The 14,366-nt window shown below is 36.3% G+C and overlaps 1 protein-coding gene across 1 annotated transcript in view; it reads right to left on the reverse strand.

Annotated features, from left to right (window-relative positions):
• Positions 1-14,366, reverse strand: part of RAPGEF5 (Rap guanine nucleotide exchange factor 5) — a 229,809-nt gene that overhangs the window by 133,978 nt on the left and 81,465 nt on the right. The window contains exon 7 of the mRNA XM_025464341.3: positions 9,840-9,888. Within this exon, the coding sequence (XP_025320126.2) occupies positions 9,840-9,888 (49 nt within the window). The remainder of the gene's footprint in view (positions 1-9,839; positions 9,889-14,366) is intronic.

The raw sequence follows: 14,366 nt of genomic DNA on the forward strand, positions 1-14,366 counted from the left end.
TATCACAGAAAGCTGGAAAGGTTGAAGAACTTGCCAAAGCGGTAACTATATTAGCCTGTGAGGTTGTCTTAGCTGGCCCTTAACTGTATTATTAACATCAACTCTAAAATTCCATTTTATTGTGCATTCTCCTATATATGAGTTATGTGTTTACCAAAGGGAAAGGGTCAAGTCAAACACGGTTCTCCACTAAAAGGAGAAAGCTGTCAACTAGAAATAAAAAGTAAAAATTTAGAGGACCATATAAGTCAGAACAATTCCATAGGTTTAATGGTTATTTTTTTCTTCTAAACATGTAAAAGGAAAAGCCTTCTCTATTGCTAAAAATAATCAATCTACTTCACTTCTCACGACAAAGCAACATGAATATCTTGTCTCCTTCTGCCCTGAAGGAGAATGTTTTCTCAATTGTGTCAGATCTCAAATCTCACATCAGAGCTTCCTGTCAACATTTCATTTCCCCCAATCTTACATGCATATTCTTAAGAAGGGGGCTTAAAACTGCTTAAATTTCCTAATAAGTATTGCTGATGACCAATGATTGTTACTAACAGTAGATCTTCAAAGCTGGCAATTGAACCAGACTACTGGGGTGACACAAGACTCTCAACCTGTCTGATGGGTCCACCATGACTACTGGATCCAGGGGTTGCCTGCTTGAATATGTTACCTACACAGAGTTCATTGCATGGCAAACAGTAGTTACCAGGTTGCTGAAATCATACCCCCATTCAAATGCCTAATTAACCTTGAATATAGGATCCAAAGATGAGAAAACAAACATGAGGATCCAGAAGGCTAGGAAAGACCATTTAATTTCAATGTAAAACAGTGGCTTCCTTCTCATCCCTTCTATTAAGTAAGAGTAAAACATTAAAAATAATGTTTCTAAGAAGGTAAAATTAATCACAACAGAGTGAAGCTATATTATACTCTTTTATATTATATATATATATTTATATTATATATATTTAATATCCCCAAGAAATAATAAAGTATCTTGGTACACAAATAACACTTTAACCTCAATTCCTGGGAAGAGAAAAAAAAAATGCTGCTACTTGAAAAATGTATGAGCTTTAACTCTGGTCTTTTCCATTCCAAGAACAAAAGTGGAAGATGGGATTTTCTTTTCACAAACCACATCTTTATTCTTATAATCCAGAAAATTATTAACAAGGGAGGGAGCACAGTGTAGTAAAAATTGGAGACTGGGCATTGAAAAACATGGGTTTGCAATCTGGCTGCAGGCTTTCTAGCCTAAGTGATCTCAGGCATAACATTTTTCTTTAAATCTTGAGATGGAGACACGACACAAACAATTCCTTCTGTGGTGAGTGTATGTTGTGCCTGCTTACCAAGGTTCCCTCTCTTGCTGGTTTCCTTTGAGGGGCCACATCTATCCTGGCATTAGCCCATGTGTCTTGTGTGGGGTTGACCTGACTTTGGAACTACCCCTGTCATGCTCCTACTGCTCCAGAGGCGGGCATGTCATTCTTCCAATAAGGTCCCCACCAAGACCACTGTTGGGACTTCCAAAACAGAGGTTTTTCCTTTCTGATGAGATTAACTTCATAGATTCTTTGAGCCAATAAATTCCCTTTGTGCTTTTTTTCTTTTCTTTTCTTTTCTTTTTTTTTTTTTTAGCACTTGCACCTAAAAGAGGCCTGAATAAAATATTCCCAAGGTTGTGATTCCATCAAAGATAATAAAGGTAATTAATACAAATATTTATTGCTATGATTAAATATTAGAGCTGAAAGGCATCTCTAAGGTTTTCAGATTCCATACCAATCCCCTCATGAGACAAACTGAAATCACTTTCCTAAGGTCACAGTGACAATGGCATAAACAGAGCCTAGAACCCCTTTCTTTCCCAAACTTTAATTTTTTAGATATTTAGTTTTAAAGCACTTAACTAGCTATGGACCAAGCAGACAGAGTAAAATAGAACAACTGCCAAAGAGATTTACCAATATGGTATTTCTGGCTTTCCAGAAATAGAAGCCCACCACGGCACAAATTTCATATAATCTAAAGATAATGAGAGCTAAAAGTGCTTTGGCTGTGGATTCCTGGAAAAGGGAAAAAACATATCTCCCAAGACTCTAATTAGCTAACATTAGCAGCAGAATAAGCAATCGAACAAAAAGAAAGTGTAAGGATATCTGTGCTAATTTTTGTAAATCTCTTAAAGAAGCCTTAAAATGCTATTCACGTTCACTAAGGTTAGCATCTGGAGGAGAAAACTGTTTAAAGGCACATCCTAATGGCCTTTTAGAAAATTACAACAAAATGGATTTTTTACTAAGCTACAGCCTTGAATCATTTATATCATCTATCGATTGGCAGTTACTTTTATTTCTGTTTGCACGGTGAGCTGAAATAAAAAACTTTTGCTTTATACTAATTCTTGTTTTAATAACCCTTAGCAATGAGACATAAATCTGGCATGACCACCTGAGCCCTAATTAACAGTTTTACTGCAAGACATAAGATATTAAGGTAATCAATTCCTTCTGTCAAGCCCCAGATGTACTATCATTTTCATACTTTTTATTAGATATATACCAACTTCTTTTTTTTCTTCCTTAAAAAAACCCTTCAAAATAGTTTTACAAAACCACATCAAGCATACACAGAAAGTACCATTCTGCAGCTGGAACTCTATTTAATTAAAGCTATGCTTAATGTCTTTGCATTTTATCACCTCCTAACTACACAGTAATCAGTAATAAGTTTTTCTTTTCAAACAGCTAGTGACTCATTAATGTTTTCCATTTATGAAACATGTTGTAATTTAAAAACAGCAGGGGCCCTATTTATCTTTGCTATTATATCTTCACACTTTACACTGTACCTGGCATACAGCAGGTGCTAAATTAGAATCCAAAAAAGGCAAGAAGGAACATAATATCTATGATACCTCTCGTACCTTGCCAGTCATTTTTCATCTACTCTCAATGTCAAGTCAAGCAGTGAGAGTATGGAGGGAAACAGGTAAGTATCTCTAGTACTTTTCATATTTGGATTTTTTGAATAGTTTAATATACAACTTTTTGCTCATTTCCGTCCCTAGACTGCTTACCAAATTTTTGGGGGGTACAGGAGAGAAATATCTTTGTTTTTCTCTATTACAGCCTTGTCGATTCATGTTACTTTTCTAACCAAAAAATACCATATTTAGTTAAAGTCAAGGACAAAATAAGAATGCCAACTATCAGTGACATTTGTCAATGCTATATTAGAAGACACTGGCTAATGAAATAGTATGAGATAAAAAGGAGTTATTTGGATTGGTGAGACAGAGACAAACTAGTCATTATTGATAAATGTTATACTTGCCCATACAGGAAATCCAAGATCATTTTAAAACAAGGTAGTAGAACTCATTTGGGTTCAACACTTTTGCTAGACACAAGAGCAAGGGTTCTCACATAGCAAAGATTATTAATTATAAAAGACAATAGATGCAGATATCAACAAACTGATTCTAAAGTTTACAGAGAGGGAAAAGACCCAGAATAGTCAACACCATATTAAAGCAGAAGGACAAAGTTGGAAGGACTGATGCTATATGATGACAACACTTACCATAAACTCGAGTAATCAAGACAGTGGGGCATTATCGAAATAATAGACAAATAGATCAATGGACTAGAACAGGAGAGCCCAGAATAGACCCACACAAATACAGTCACTGATTTTTGACAAGGGAGCAAAGGACATATAATAGATAAAAAAATAATCTTTTCAATGAATGATGCAGGAACAACCAGACAGCTACATACAAAAATAGATAAATAAATAAACCTAGACATAGTCCTGACCTTTAACAAAAATTAACTCAAAATGGATCAGAGGTCTAAATATAAAATGCAAAAATATACAATTCCTAAAATATGACATAGGAGAAAACTTCAATGAGCTTGAGTTTGGCATGACTTTTTAGATACAACACCAATGACATGATTCCATGAAAGAAAAATAAGCTTGACTTCACTGAAATTAAAAGCACCTGCTCTTCAAAAGACAATGTGTAGAGAAGCCACAGACAGGGAGAAAATATTTGCAAAAAAATATCTGAAAAAGAACTGTTCCCCAAAATATATGAAGAACTCTTAAAACTCAAAAATAAGAAAACAATCAATCCAAAGACCTTAATAGACACTTCACCAAAGATATACAGATGGCAAATAAGCATATGGAAAGATGGATGCTCCACATCTTAGGTCATGGGGGTGGGGGGGAAAGCAAATTAAAACAACAATGAGCTACCACTACACAACCATTAGCGTGGCTAAAATCCAGAACACTTACAACAACCAATGTTGACAAAGATATGAGGCAACAGCAATTCTCATGCATTCCTGGTGGGAATGCAGAATGGTATAGCCACTTTGGCAGGCAGTTTGGTGGTTTTCTATAAAATGAACCATACTCTTGCCATACTATCCAGTAAGTGTGCTCCTTGATATTTACACATAAGAGGTGAAAATTTACATCTATACAAAAGCTGCACAGTGATGTTTATGGCAGCTTTATTCCATAATTGCCCAAACTGGGAAGCAACCAAGATGTCCATCAGTAGATGAATGGGTAAATAAGTTGTGGAACACTTAGAAAATGGAATATTACAGACTGCTAAAAAGAATGAGCTTTCAAGCCATGAAAAGTCATGAAGGAACCTTAACTGCATATTATTAAGCAAAAGATGCCAATCTAAAGAGGCTACCTACTGTATGAATAAAACTAAATGACTTTCTGGCAAAGGCAAGACTACAAAAGCAGTAAAAAAAGATGAGTGTTGCCGAGGTTGGAAGAAAAAAATAAATAGATGAAGCACAAAGGATTCTTAGGGTAGTGAAACTATTTTGTATGATATTCTAATGTATCACAATACCCATAAAACATAAAATACAGAGTGAATCCTAATATAAACTATAGACTTTGAGCAATAGTGGTGTGTCTGTATAAGTTCACTGATTGTAATAAATGTGCCACTCTGAGATGTTGATAGTAGGAGAGGCCATGCACAGGTCAGGGCAAAGGGTATATGGGAACTCTGTGTACTCTCTGCTCAATTTTTCTGTGAATCCAAAACTTCTCTAAAAAGTAAACCTATTAAAACAAAAGGGGTCATGAAAGATAAAGACTTGAGAAACCATCACAGAAGATAACTAAAAGAGAGAGAGAATAGAAAAATAGTTCATTTACAATAGTAACTGTCATCACAAGGCGACTAGAAATACAAACAAAATGTATAAGGCCCTTATGGAGAAATTTTCACAGCAGTACTGAAAATTTGAAAAAATAAAAGGATATCCTAGGTTCATGGATGAAAACACTTATTTCCAAAGTGTCAAATTTATCTAATAATCTATATGCAATACACTTTAAAAGATTCCTATAGGAGATTTCACAGAATCTGACAAAATTAAACTCCGAGGAGGACAAGATAGGTAAGAAGAGATTTGCCTTATTCCTACCCTAGAAAAAGCCGTGTTATAAAGCTTTGGTAATTGAAACAATATACATGAATTTCATGTATGGTGGAGTTAGCATCATGTTCCTGGGGGAGTTAGCAGTGAATGTTCCTGGGGGTAATAACTGGCTTAGCATAAGGAAAACATAAAATTTGATTTCTACCTGACACCATATACAAAAACAAATTCCAGATGACTTAAAGTCCTAAATGTGAAAAACAAAACTTTAACACTGTTTACACCTATCTACCAACCTAGCTCTTCCATTTTTAGTAATTTATTATGAGAAAATAATTGTAAAAAGGCAAAAGAATACAAGCATAAGAATTTATCTTTAGGTTCTTCTGTTATTTATAATAGGAAAAAAATTAAAAACCTAAATATACAACCCAGAATTAAACAAACTATATAGTATATATAGCTAATAAAACTGATGATCCAGATCTATATTACTGACATAAAAATAAAATCTATAAAAAATGGATTATATATAGCTACAGTAATCGATACTGGTGTATACTAACAGAATCTGTCTAATGGAGAGTAAAAGAGAACCTAGAAAGATACCCACACAAATATGCCCAATTTATTTTCGACAAAGGTACAAAAGCACTTCAATGAAAGAAAGATGGTCTCTTCAACAGAGGTGCTGGGGCAACTGGACATTCATAAGCCAAAAAAACCCAAACAACAATAACAGAAATAACAACAAAAAAGACCCTTTGACCTATGTCTTACACCTTACACAAGATAAATCATAGATTCAAATTTAAAACACAAAATTTTAAAACTGCCAAGGAAAAAAAAAGACAAGAGAAAACTTGGGATCTAGTACTAGACAAAGAGTTCTTAAACATATCCCAAAGACATGATCCATTAAAAAATTAATAAAGGGATTTTCCCCAAATTAAAAACTTTTGCTCTGTGAAAGACTTTGATAAGAAAATAAAAGGACAAACTACAGTTTGGAAAAAATATTTGCCAACCACATATCCAACAAAGGACTGGCATCTACAATATGTAAAGAACACTTAAAAAAAAAAACCACTCAATAGTAAACCAACAATTTGATTACAAAAAGGGCAAAAGACATGAAGAGAAATTTCACCAAAGATGACATTCAGGTGGCAAATAAGCAAGCAAAGATGTTCAATATCATTAGCCATTACAGAAATGCAAAAAAGTGAGATTTCACTTTATGCCTATTAGAATGGCTAAAATAAAAAAGTGATGATACCAAATGCTGACAAAGATGGAGAGAAGCTGAATCACTTACATATTACTAGCAAGAATGTAAAATGGTATAGCCAGTCTGCAAAATTTTCAGTAGTTTCTAAAAAAAACTAAACATGTGGGGTACCTGGGTGGCTCAGTCAGTTAAGCATCTGCCTTCAGCTCCGGTCATGATCCCAGGGTCCTGTGATAGAGCCCCCTATCTGGCTCCCTGTGCAGCAGGGAGCCTGCTTCTCCCTTTCTATTTCAAATAAATAAAACCTTAACATACACACATGCATGCACGCACACACACAAAGAACCCTAAGCATGCAACTACCTATCAACCCAGCAATTGTACTTGGGGGCATTTATCCCAGAGGAATGAAGACTTCGGTTCACACAAAATCCTGTATATGAATGTTTGCAGATGTAGTTTAAGTCATAATAGTTCAAAACTGAAAACAGCCCAGATGTCCTTCACGGGGTGAGTGGTAAACATACTGTCATATATTCATATGATAGAATACTATTCAGCAATAAAATGTAATGAACTGTTGATGTACAACAACCTGAATGAATCTCCACAGAATTATGGCAAGTGAAAAGAGCTACTCTCAAAAGATTATATACTGTCAGGAAGGCATAGGGGCAGGAATAAAGCCAGTGTAGCTATTAAAAAGCAACAAGAGGGATCCTTGTACTGATGGAAATTTTCTGTATCAGTGTCAATACTCTGCTTGTAAAATTGTTCTATAGTTTTGCAAAATGTTACTGTTAGGCAAAATAGGCAAAAAAGAAAACCTGAGCTCTCTGTATTATTTCTTACAACCGCATATGAATATATAATCACCTCAAAATAAAAGAGTGCAGATAAAATGTTCTCACTTTTATCAAATCTGCATATTGATATATAATAATGTAGTATTTACATATTAAAAGGGTAACATCTGGCAACAAATACAAGAAAGGTAACAGTGGTTTATCTCTGTTGCTGAGATGATGGGTGATTTTTCACTTTCTTCATACATTCACGTATGACCACAGTTTTTTCATTGCACACACTACAATAGTAAGAAGAACAATTAAAATGATTTTTATCATGAAATGAATATACGCTAACTGTACAAACTTTTTTCCACTGAACATTTTACTCTATTGATTCTTTAAGATATCATTTCATAAGCTGTTTAAACATTCCATATCACTCATCAATTTTATTACTTCTCTACTACAAGGACTTAGTGATTATTTCTAATTTCTTATTGTTAAAAAAAAAAAAACACAACAGATTCCTTCTACCTGAATCTTCACATGCATCTGTGATTATGTGCTACAAGCTGCACCTCTAGTCATGGAGTTACTGGGTCACAGAATCAGGGCTTCTGGAACACACTGAAACACTGCTTCTCTGTAAAACTAGGATTTTATGTTCCCACCATTAGCGTACATGTGAGAGACCATTTCCCTCTGTCCTGAGTCGCTGCCAGAGTCATGTTCATACTCTAAGCTCCGTAGGTCAAATGAATATGGAAGACAGATGTAACTTCTTACAGCCACATCAAGGTTCAATAAAATTAACTTCACACCAAATCTCTCATTTTGGATACTCTAACATATGTAGGTCTTGCTTATTTCTCCTCATCAGTAGAAAGTTCAAGCTTCTTAGCCTTACATCCAAAATCCACCTCTTTTTGCCTTGTCTACTTGCTTCCAGCCACTCACACCTCTTTGCTGTTCCTCACACACATTTGTACATACCTGTGCCCAAATGCTCCTGTTTGGACAGCCATAGGCCTCAGCCCTTCACTGTCTTCAGGTCTTTGTTCAAATGTCCCCTATCAGAGGCCTTCTCATCTCAACTCTCTGAGAATTAGTAACCCTCTTCTCCAGCCTCCCAATTTATCTGCTCTGTTTTTCTCCAGCAATGACACACTGCAAGCTTATTATTTCCTTTTCTGAAACTTAAAAAAAAAAAATCCTATCATCTATGGCACTGCCATTCCAACTCACACTGACTGTAAATTTTGTCTCCTTTTGATTACAGGTATGAAGAGGGGCTCTAGCACAATTTATTTCTAGGCCCTCTGCCCCAAAACCTTGTGTTGATGTCCTTTTTCCATCCTGGCCTCCATCAAGCAAACAGTCAACTAATCCTGGCACTGAGGAGCCCCATTCATGCTACTCTGTTCGCTACCCTGGGGGTCACAATCGCTGTTCTTTGCATCCTCCTCTCCACCTTCATGGCATGCAGTCTCTCTATCCTCTACATCAGCTAAATCAACAAAGAAAAGAGATTACATATGATAAGCTAATTCACACTAAGGCATGTTGGATTCAAAAAGTAACTGAGGCAAAAGCAAATTCTTAAAGTTTCTAACTGGAAAAAAGTTGTAAAACGCTGCATTGTCAAAACATTTCTGTTCCATTAGTTTCTTCGATTTTTGTCATCTCTGTGATTTTATCATAGTCTTTCTGCCTGAAAAGTCTTATTCCAGTTTACCCTGATTCAAGTAGCATCTCCTTTTTGCTTGTCATTCTATTTAGCATTGACCTCCTCTCTCTGAAGAGCAAACGATGCCTCCTTCTCAGACTCCTCCTAAGTGTTTTTCTACCTCACTGAGTCTCTATTTCATCTTGAATTTCACCAGAGTATGGCTTTCTCTTCTTCAAAATGTATTTGAAAGCTCCCTTTTCCTTACCACATATCGCTTTCAGATTGTGTTCTACAGGTATCAGGGATCAGATCCATGCAATTAAACCTATAGAAAATGCTTGCTTTTAAATGTCATTACACAATTATTTTTAGAAGACACTACTTTGAGATGAAAAATACCTTTAAACAAAGACCACCTTTATGTTATTTTCCTCTGTCATTATGATTGGTAAATGAGATGTGGTTTGCTTCCTTGGGTTGTGTACTTACACTTTTTTCAAACATATTTTTAATTTTTAATTTCATTTTTTCCTGGAAATATAAAATAAATTAAAGCAAAGCAGTGAAATTTTAAAGAAATGTATATAATAGCCTGTGCTATTTCAATGGCAGACGAGATCATTTTAAAAACAAACAGTGATACTTCTCTGCATTCTGCATCAAAACTTCCTGAAATACACCTAGCCCCAGGAAAGACTACTCACCAGACTTCCTTGCTTTCAAAGCAATAACAGCTGCTAGTTCTCTCTGCACCTAGTAAGATATTAGAGGGAGGGGGGAAATAAAATTAGAATAAGAAAAATGTAGCTATCAAAAGCAGTACTTTGTGTTCAGGTATGCACTGAAATTAAGAGTTACTGGAATGAAAGTTAAGTTTGCTGTCACTTTTTGGGGTCTTGTTAGTTTTTACTATCAGGGGAAAAACCTCTGCATACGAATTTTAGGCCAAAATCTGGAAGATTCATATTGATCTACTTTCAAAAGAAATTGGACAGTTGCCAGAATATATACACTGTAAATCACTGGTATTTTTACTATGATGATGGAAAGAGCCTTAAAAATGTAATTATAAAACATTTAAAAAATTCAAATAATCAACTATTAAAACATTCATGGTACTTTGGCAAAGATATTAAATACTATTTATCCCCTCAAAGATTCTAGCTTATATAGAAATTCTAGAAAAATTAAATAGGTGATCGTGGTGTAATTGGATCTCTACTCAAACACAATCAATGCTCACTTGAAGTCTGAGAGGCTTATGGAAACCATTTTGGAAAATAAGCCACATAAAAGCAAGTGTCATTGACTCACAGGGTAGGTGAAATGAGAATAGACAAGATGACCTTTAAAATCCTAAGTGCCTCCAACTCCACTTATTTGTACACATTTTTGCTTGCTCATTCTCTTTTCACCTGCCCCCACATCTTTGAGTGCTTAAATCCTTTCCTAAAAGCATTCTCAAAGAGGAACATAAAACAGAGACAAAAAAAATAACCAGTCACTTTCAAAGATAAGATGAAAAAAAAAAAAAGATACCATGAAGATAATCTTTGGGAAATCTATGTTTAGCAACAATAAAAATTCCATAACGAACAAGCTCATTCCGCTCTAGGGACACAGTTTTTTAAACTTGGAAGTGTGGGTGTGTTCAGGTGTTTGGAAGTGCTGGTGAGCTGGAACGATTCTGCAGCTTATTACACTAATGATATCTTAAAGGGGGAACCTGCAAGTTCAAGGTTACATAAGAGTTGCTACTGAAGTTAATCTAATTTATATTCATTTACTTGAAGGCAAAAATAGATATATATGCTAGACTCTGGGACTCCATTATGGACTTCTTCCACAATGGCCAGGCAGCATCACCCCGAGGACAGCAGCACCTCCACCGGCAGTTTACTGCCATGTTTTCCCCACCTGGCTAGTATGCGTGCCATGACAATGGGTATACTCTTCATTTAGCCCATTCTTTGATACCTTCAGACTCTCTGGAAAATTATACAATAATGAGAAGGCCATCAGACTCTCTCCAACTCTGGGAGTCTCAGCTCTGAAAATAGTCATGGTAGGAAAATTTGCTGTTGAAGAACTTAGCGTGAAGAAGAGGGCCATAGGAAAGAGAAGTGATACATGACTACAGGAAAACTTTCACAAATACTTGTATGGGTAGTCAAATAAGAACAACTACACATTAAAACATCATCTATTGCATACTTTATGTATCTGTAATTGTTTGTAAGGTTTACTACACTACCACCTTTTCTATTCAGGATTTTCTTCCCTCACAGTGTCACAAATACTGGGGGCTGAGGGCAAACATGCCAACTATAAACATCCACTGAGATCTTGTCAATGGCTTCCTGATTTTATGACCTCCTAGGAAAGACCCCACCGTGGCTCAGGGACACGACGGACACACAGATGGGAAAAGATGCCAGAGACAGATCTCTTACTTTGCTTAGAGAGGATCAAAAACAGTCTTCCCAACCCTCCTCTCAGTTTTCCATACCTGAATTCTCTTTAGCAGCTCCTCAGTTTTTCTTTCTCTAATTAGAAATGAGTCTCCAAATAACAAAGCTCAGAAAAAGAAGGTATTAGATTCCCAACTTTGTCTAATACCTCATCTTTTCAAAGATTTGGTGGGGGGAGAAAGGGAGGAATGGGTTGCATGAGGAAAGGACACAGATTTGGGAGCAACTGGACAGAGGGGAGAGAGGGTAGTGAGAGAGACAAGAACTTCACAGGTAAAAAAAAAAAAAAAAAAGAACTTCACAGGTGAAGGTAGAAGGAAACTAAGCTTTAAAAAAACAAAAGTTTTAAAATAAATGAGATTGCTCTACAGAACTACATGAAATCCCCTGAATGTCTGCAGTCAGGGAAGATTTAAGAGTGTTTTAAGCAGAGTGGGGTATGGAACAGCTTCCATGTTTTTGCCCCAGGATGGAGGCTTTTGACAAAAAAAAAAAAACCCCCAAAGGTTGGTATTCTTCCTATAAAGCCCAAAGTGCCAATCAAGCAAAAACACGAAATAGCTATGATCCTATTACATGTTCCTATAGCATCTCCACAGAAACTTTTTTTTTTTTTTTTGGTAAGCACCCTGGCAAGTATTTAATCATTTTCAAATGAATGACTAATTCCTATCTTCTGGACAGAAGCTTCACTGAGGCAAAGACTTGTTCATCTTTTTATGGTATTATCCAGAGCAATAATCAACAATCATTCATTGACCCACAGGAGGTGAATGCATAAGCAACCTTAGGAAAAACATGGAAAGGACCTAGGGGAGAGAAAAATGCAGAGAGAAGGCATTCCCTACTAATAAGCTACTCCCAGCAGGAATCTTCAGAACAGAGTATTAGAAGGATTCAAGGCCTCCTTTGCAAATAATTATTCATTTTTATGTTGACAAGTAAAACTTTGAGCAACTGCAGAAACAGAAACTAGAATATTTTTTAAGCACGAATAAAAACTAAAGGTCTCATGTTCCAGCACCAGTCAAGTCTTCAGATGGCTGGGATCCTGGCTCACATTCCAACAACTTCCTGAGACACTCCAAGCAAAAGCCATCCAGTCTAAGATGCTCCTGAATTCCTGAAATTCAGGAACTGTTTGAGATAATAAATGTATAGGGATGCCTGGGTGGGTCAGCGGTTGGGTGCCTGCCTTTGGGTCAGGTTGTGATCCCGGAGTTCCAGGATCGAGTCCTGCATCGGTCTCCTGTCGAGGAGCCTGCTTCTCCCTCTGCCTATGTCTCTGCCTCTCTTTCTCAGCCTGGTCTCTCATGAATAAATAAATAAATGTTTTTAAAAAAGAGATAATAAATGTGTAGTTTTAAACCACCAGATTTTAAGATGGTTTGTTATACCAAGGAGTCTTTTATAAGAAAATGATTATTTTTCTACTTTACTTGTGTTTTTGGTTCATCTTAGTTTCTCTCACTGTGACTGAAATGAATCCTCTTCTTTGATCAGGCTCAAGATATGTACACATGCAGAGCCAAGAGCCACATTTCTGATACTGGCCATTGTTTTTATTTCATGTGGGTGCCAAGGTACTGCCTAGGTAAGTATACATTCTTACCTTGGCCTTCCAAAACAACCATTCCCCACTATGATCTGAAACCCTAGGGGTTAGATGTAGTCCAGAATTCAAACTTTTATACATTTCAGAAAGGTGTCCTATCTGTGTCACACTCTCGGGGAGGTCTGGGGTGGCAACTTGTTATCAGAAATCAGACACATGAATATATTTTTTGCAGTGGAATGTGTAATTATTCATACTAAAGGAGACAACAGAACACTAGAAAAAGCCTCAGGATTTTCTTTTTTTCTTTTATTATTATTTTTTAAAGATTTCATTCTTTTATTCATGAGAGACACAGAGTGAGAGAGAGGCACAGACATAGGCAGAGAGAGAAGCAGGCTCCATGCAGGGAGCCTGATGTGGGACTCAATCCTGGGTTTCTGGGATCACGACCTGAGCCAAAGGCAGACACTTAACCACTGAGCCACCCAGGGATCCCTCAGGATTTTCCACTATATATGTTCAGTGTAGGTTAGATTTCCTCACCGAGTAAGTAATGAGAAACTTGTTTTTCAGAGCTTTTGTATTTCAGAAGTGAATAATAGATGGTAAACCTCTACAAATTGTACACTAAAAGCTTCTCTCCCTTGTTTTTTCCCCTCATGTCTTCTCTTGTCAAATAGCTATGGAGTCCTTGCTTTACTGAGAAATGCTCTCTTTAACTAGCTTGGATTTTCATCAATCTATCTCGGCAGTTCCCAAACCTGACTGCACATTAGAATCACTTGGGCAGCTTTAAAAAACTCCTGACACGGAGCCCCAACTAAGTCAGACTCTCTGGGGGAGAGTCCAGGCAATAGTACTTGCTGCTGCTGTCATTCCAAAGGTCCCTAAGTGGCTCTAGACTGAGGGTTGACAATCTATTCAATAAAGTATCTTAGTTTTCCCAAGACTCAACCTTTTAATCTGATCATCACTTCAACTGGCAATCCATCTTTTACTTTTTATGTTGTTCTCCTCTAATTTAATTCATTTGTAAGGGAACATGGCCTTCCCTGTATTTTAGGTATAGAGTTATGCTATAATCCAATAGAATGACAAGATTCAGTTACTTCATCAGCAGTTTCACAAACTATTCAAGTACAGGGAAAACTGCAAGGACACTTTTTAAGAAGCCGAAACTTTAATTGAAAACATAGTTTACT

The sequence above is a fragment of the Canis lupus genome, chromosome 14 (assembly GCF_003254725.2).
Source record: "Canis lupus dingo isolate Sandy chromosome 14, ASM325472v2, whole genome shotgun sequence".
Classification (NCBI taxonomy): Eukaryota; Metazoa; Chordata; class Mammalia; order Carnivora; family Canidae; genus Canis; species Canis lupus.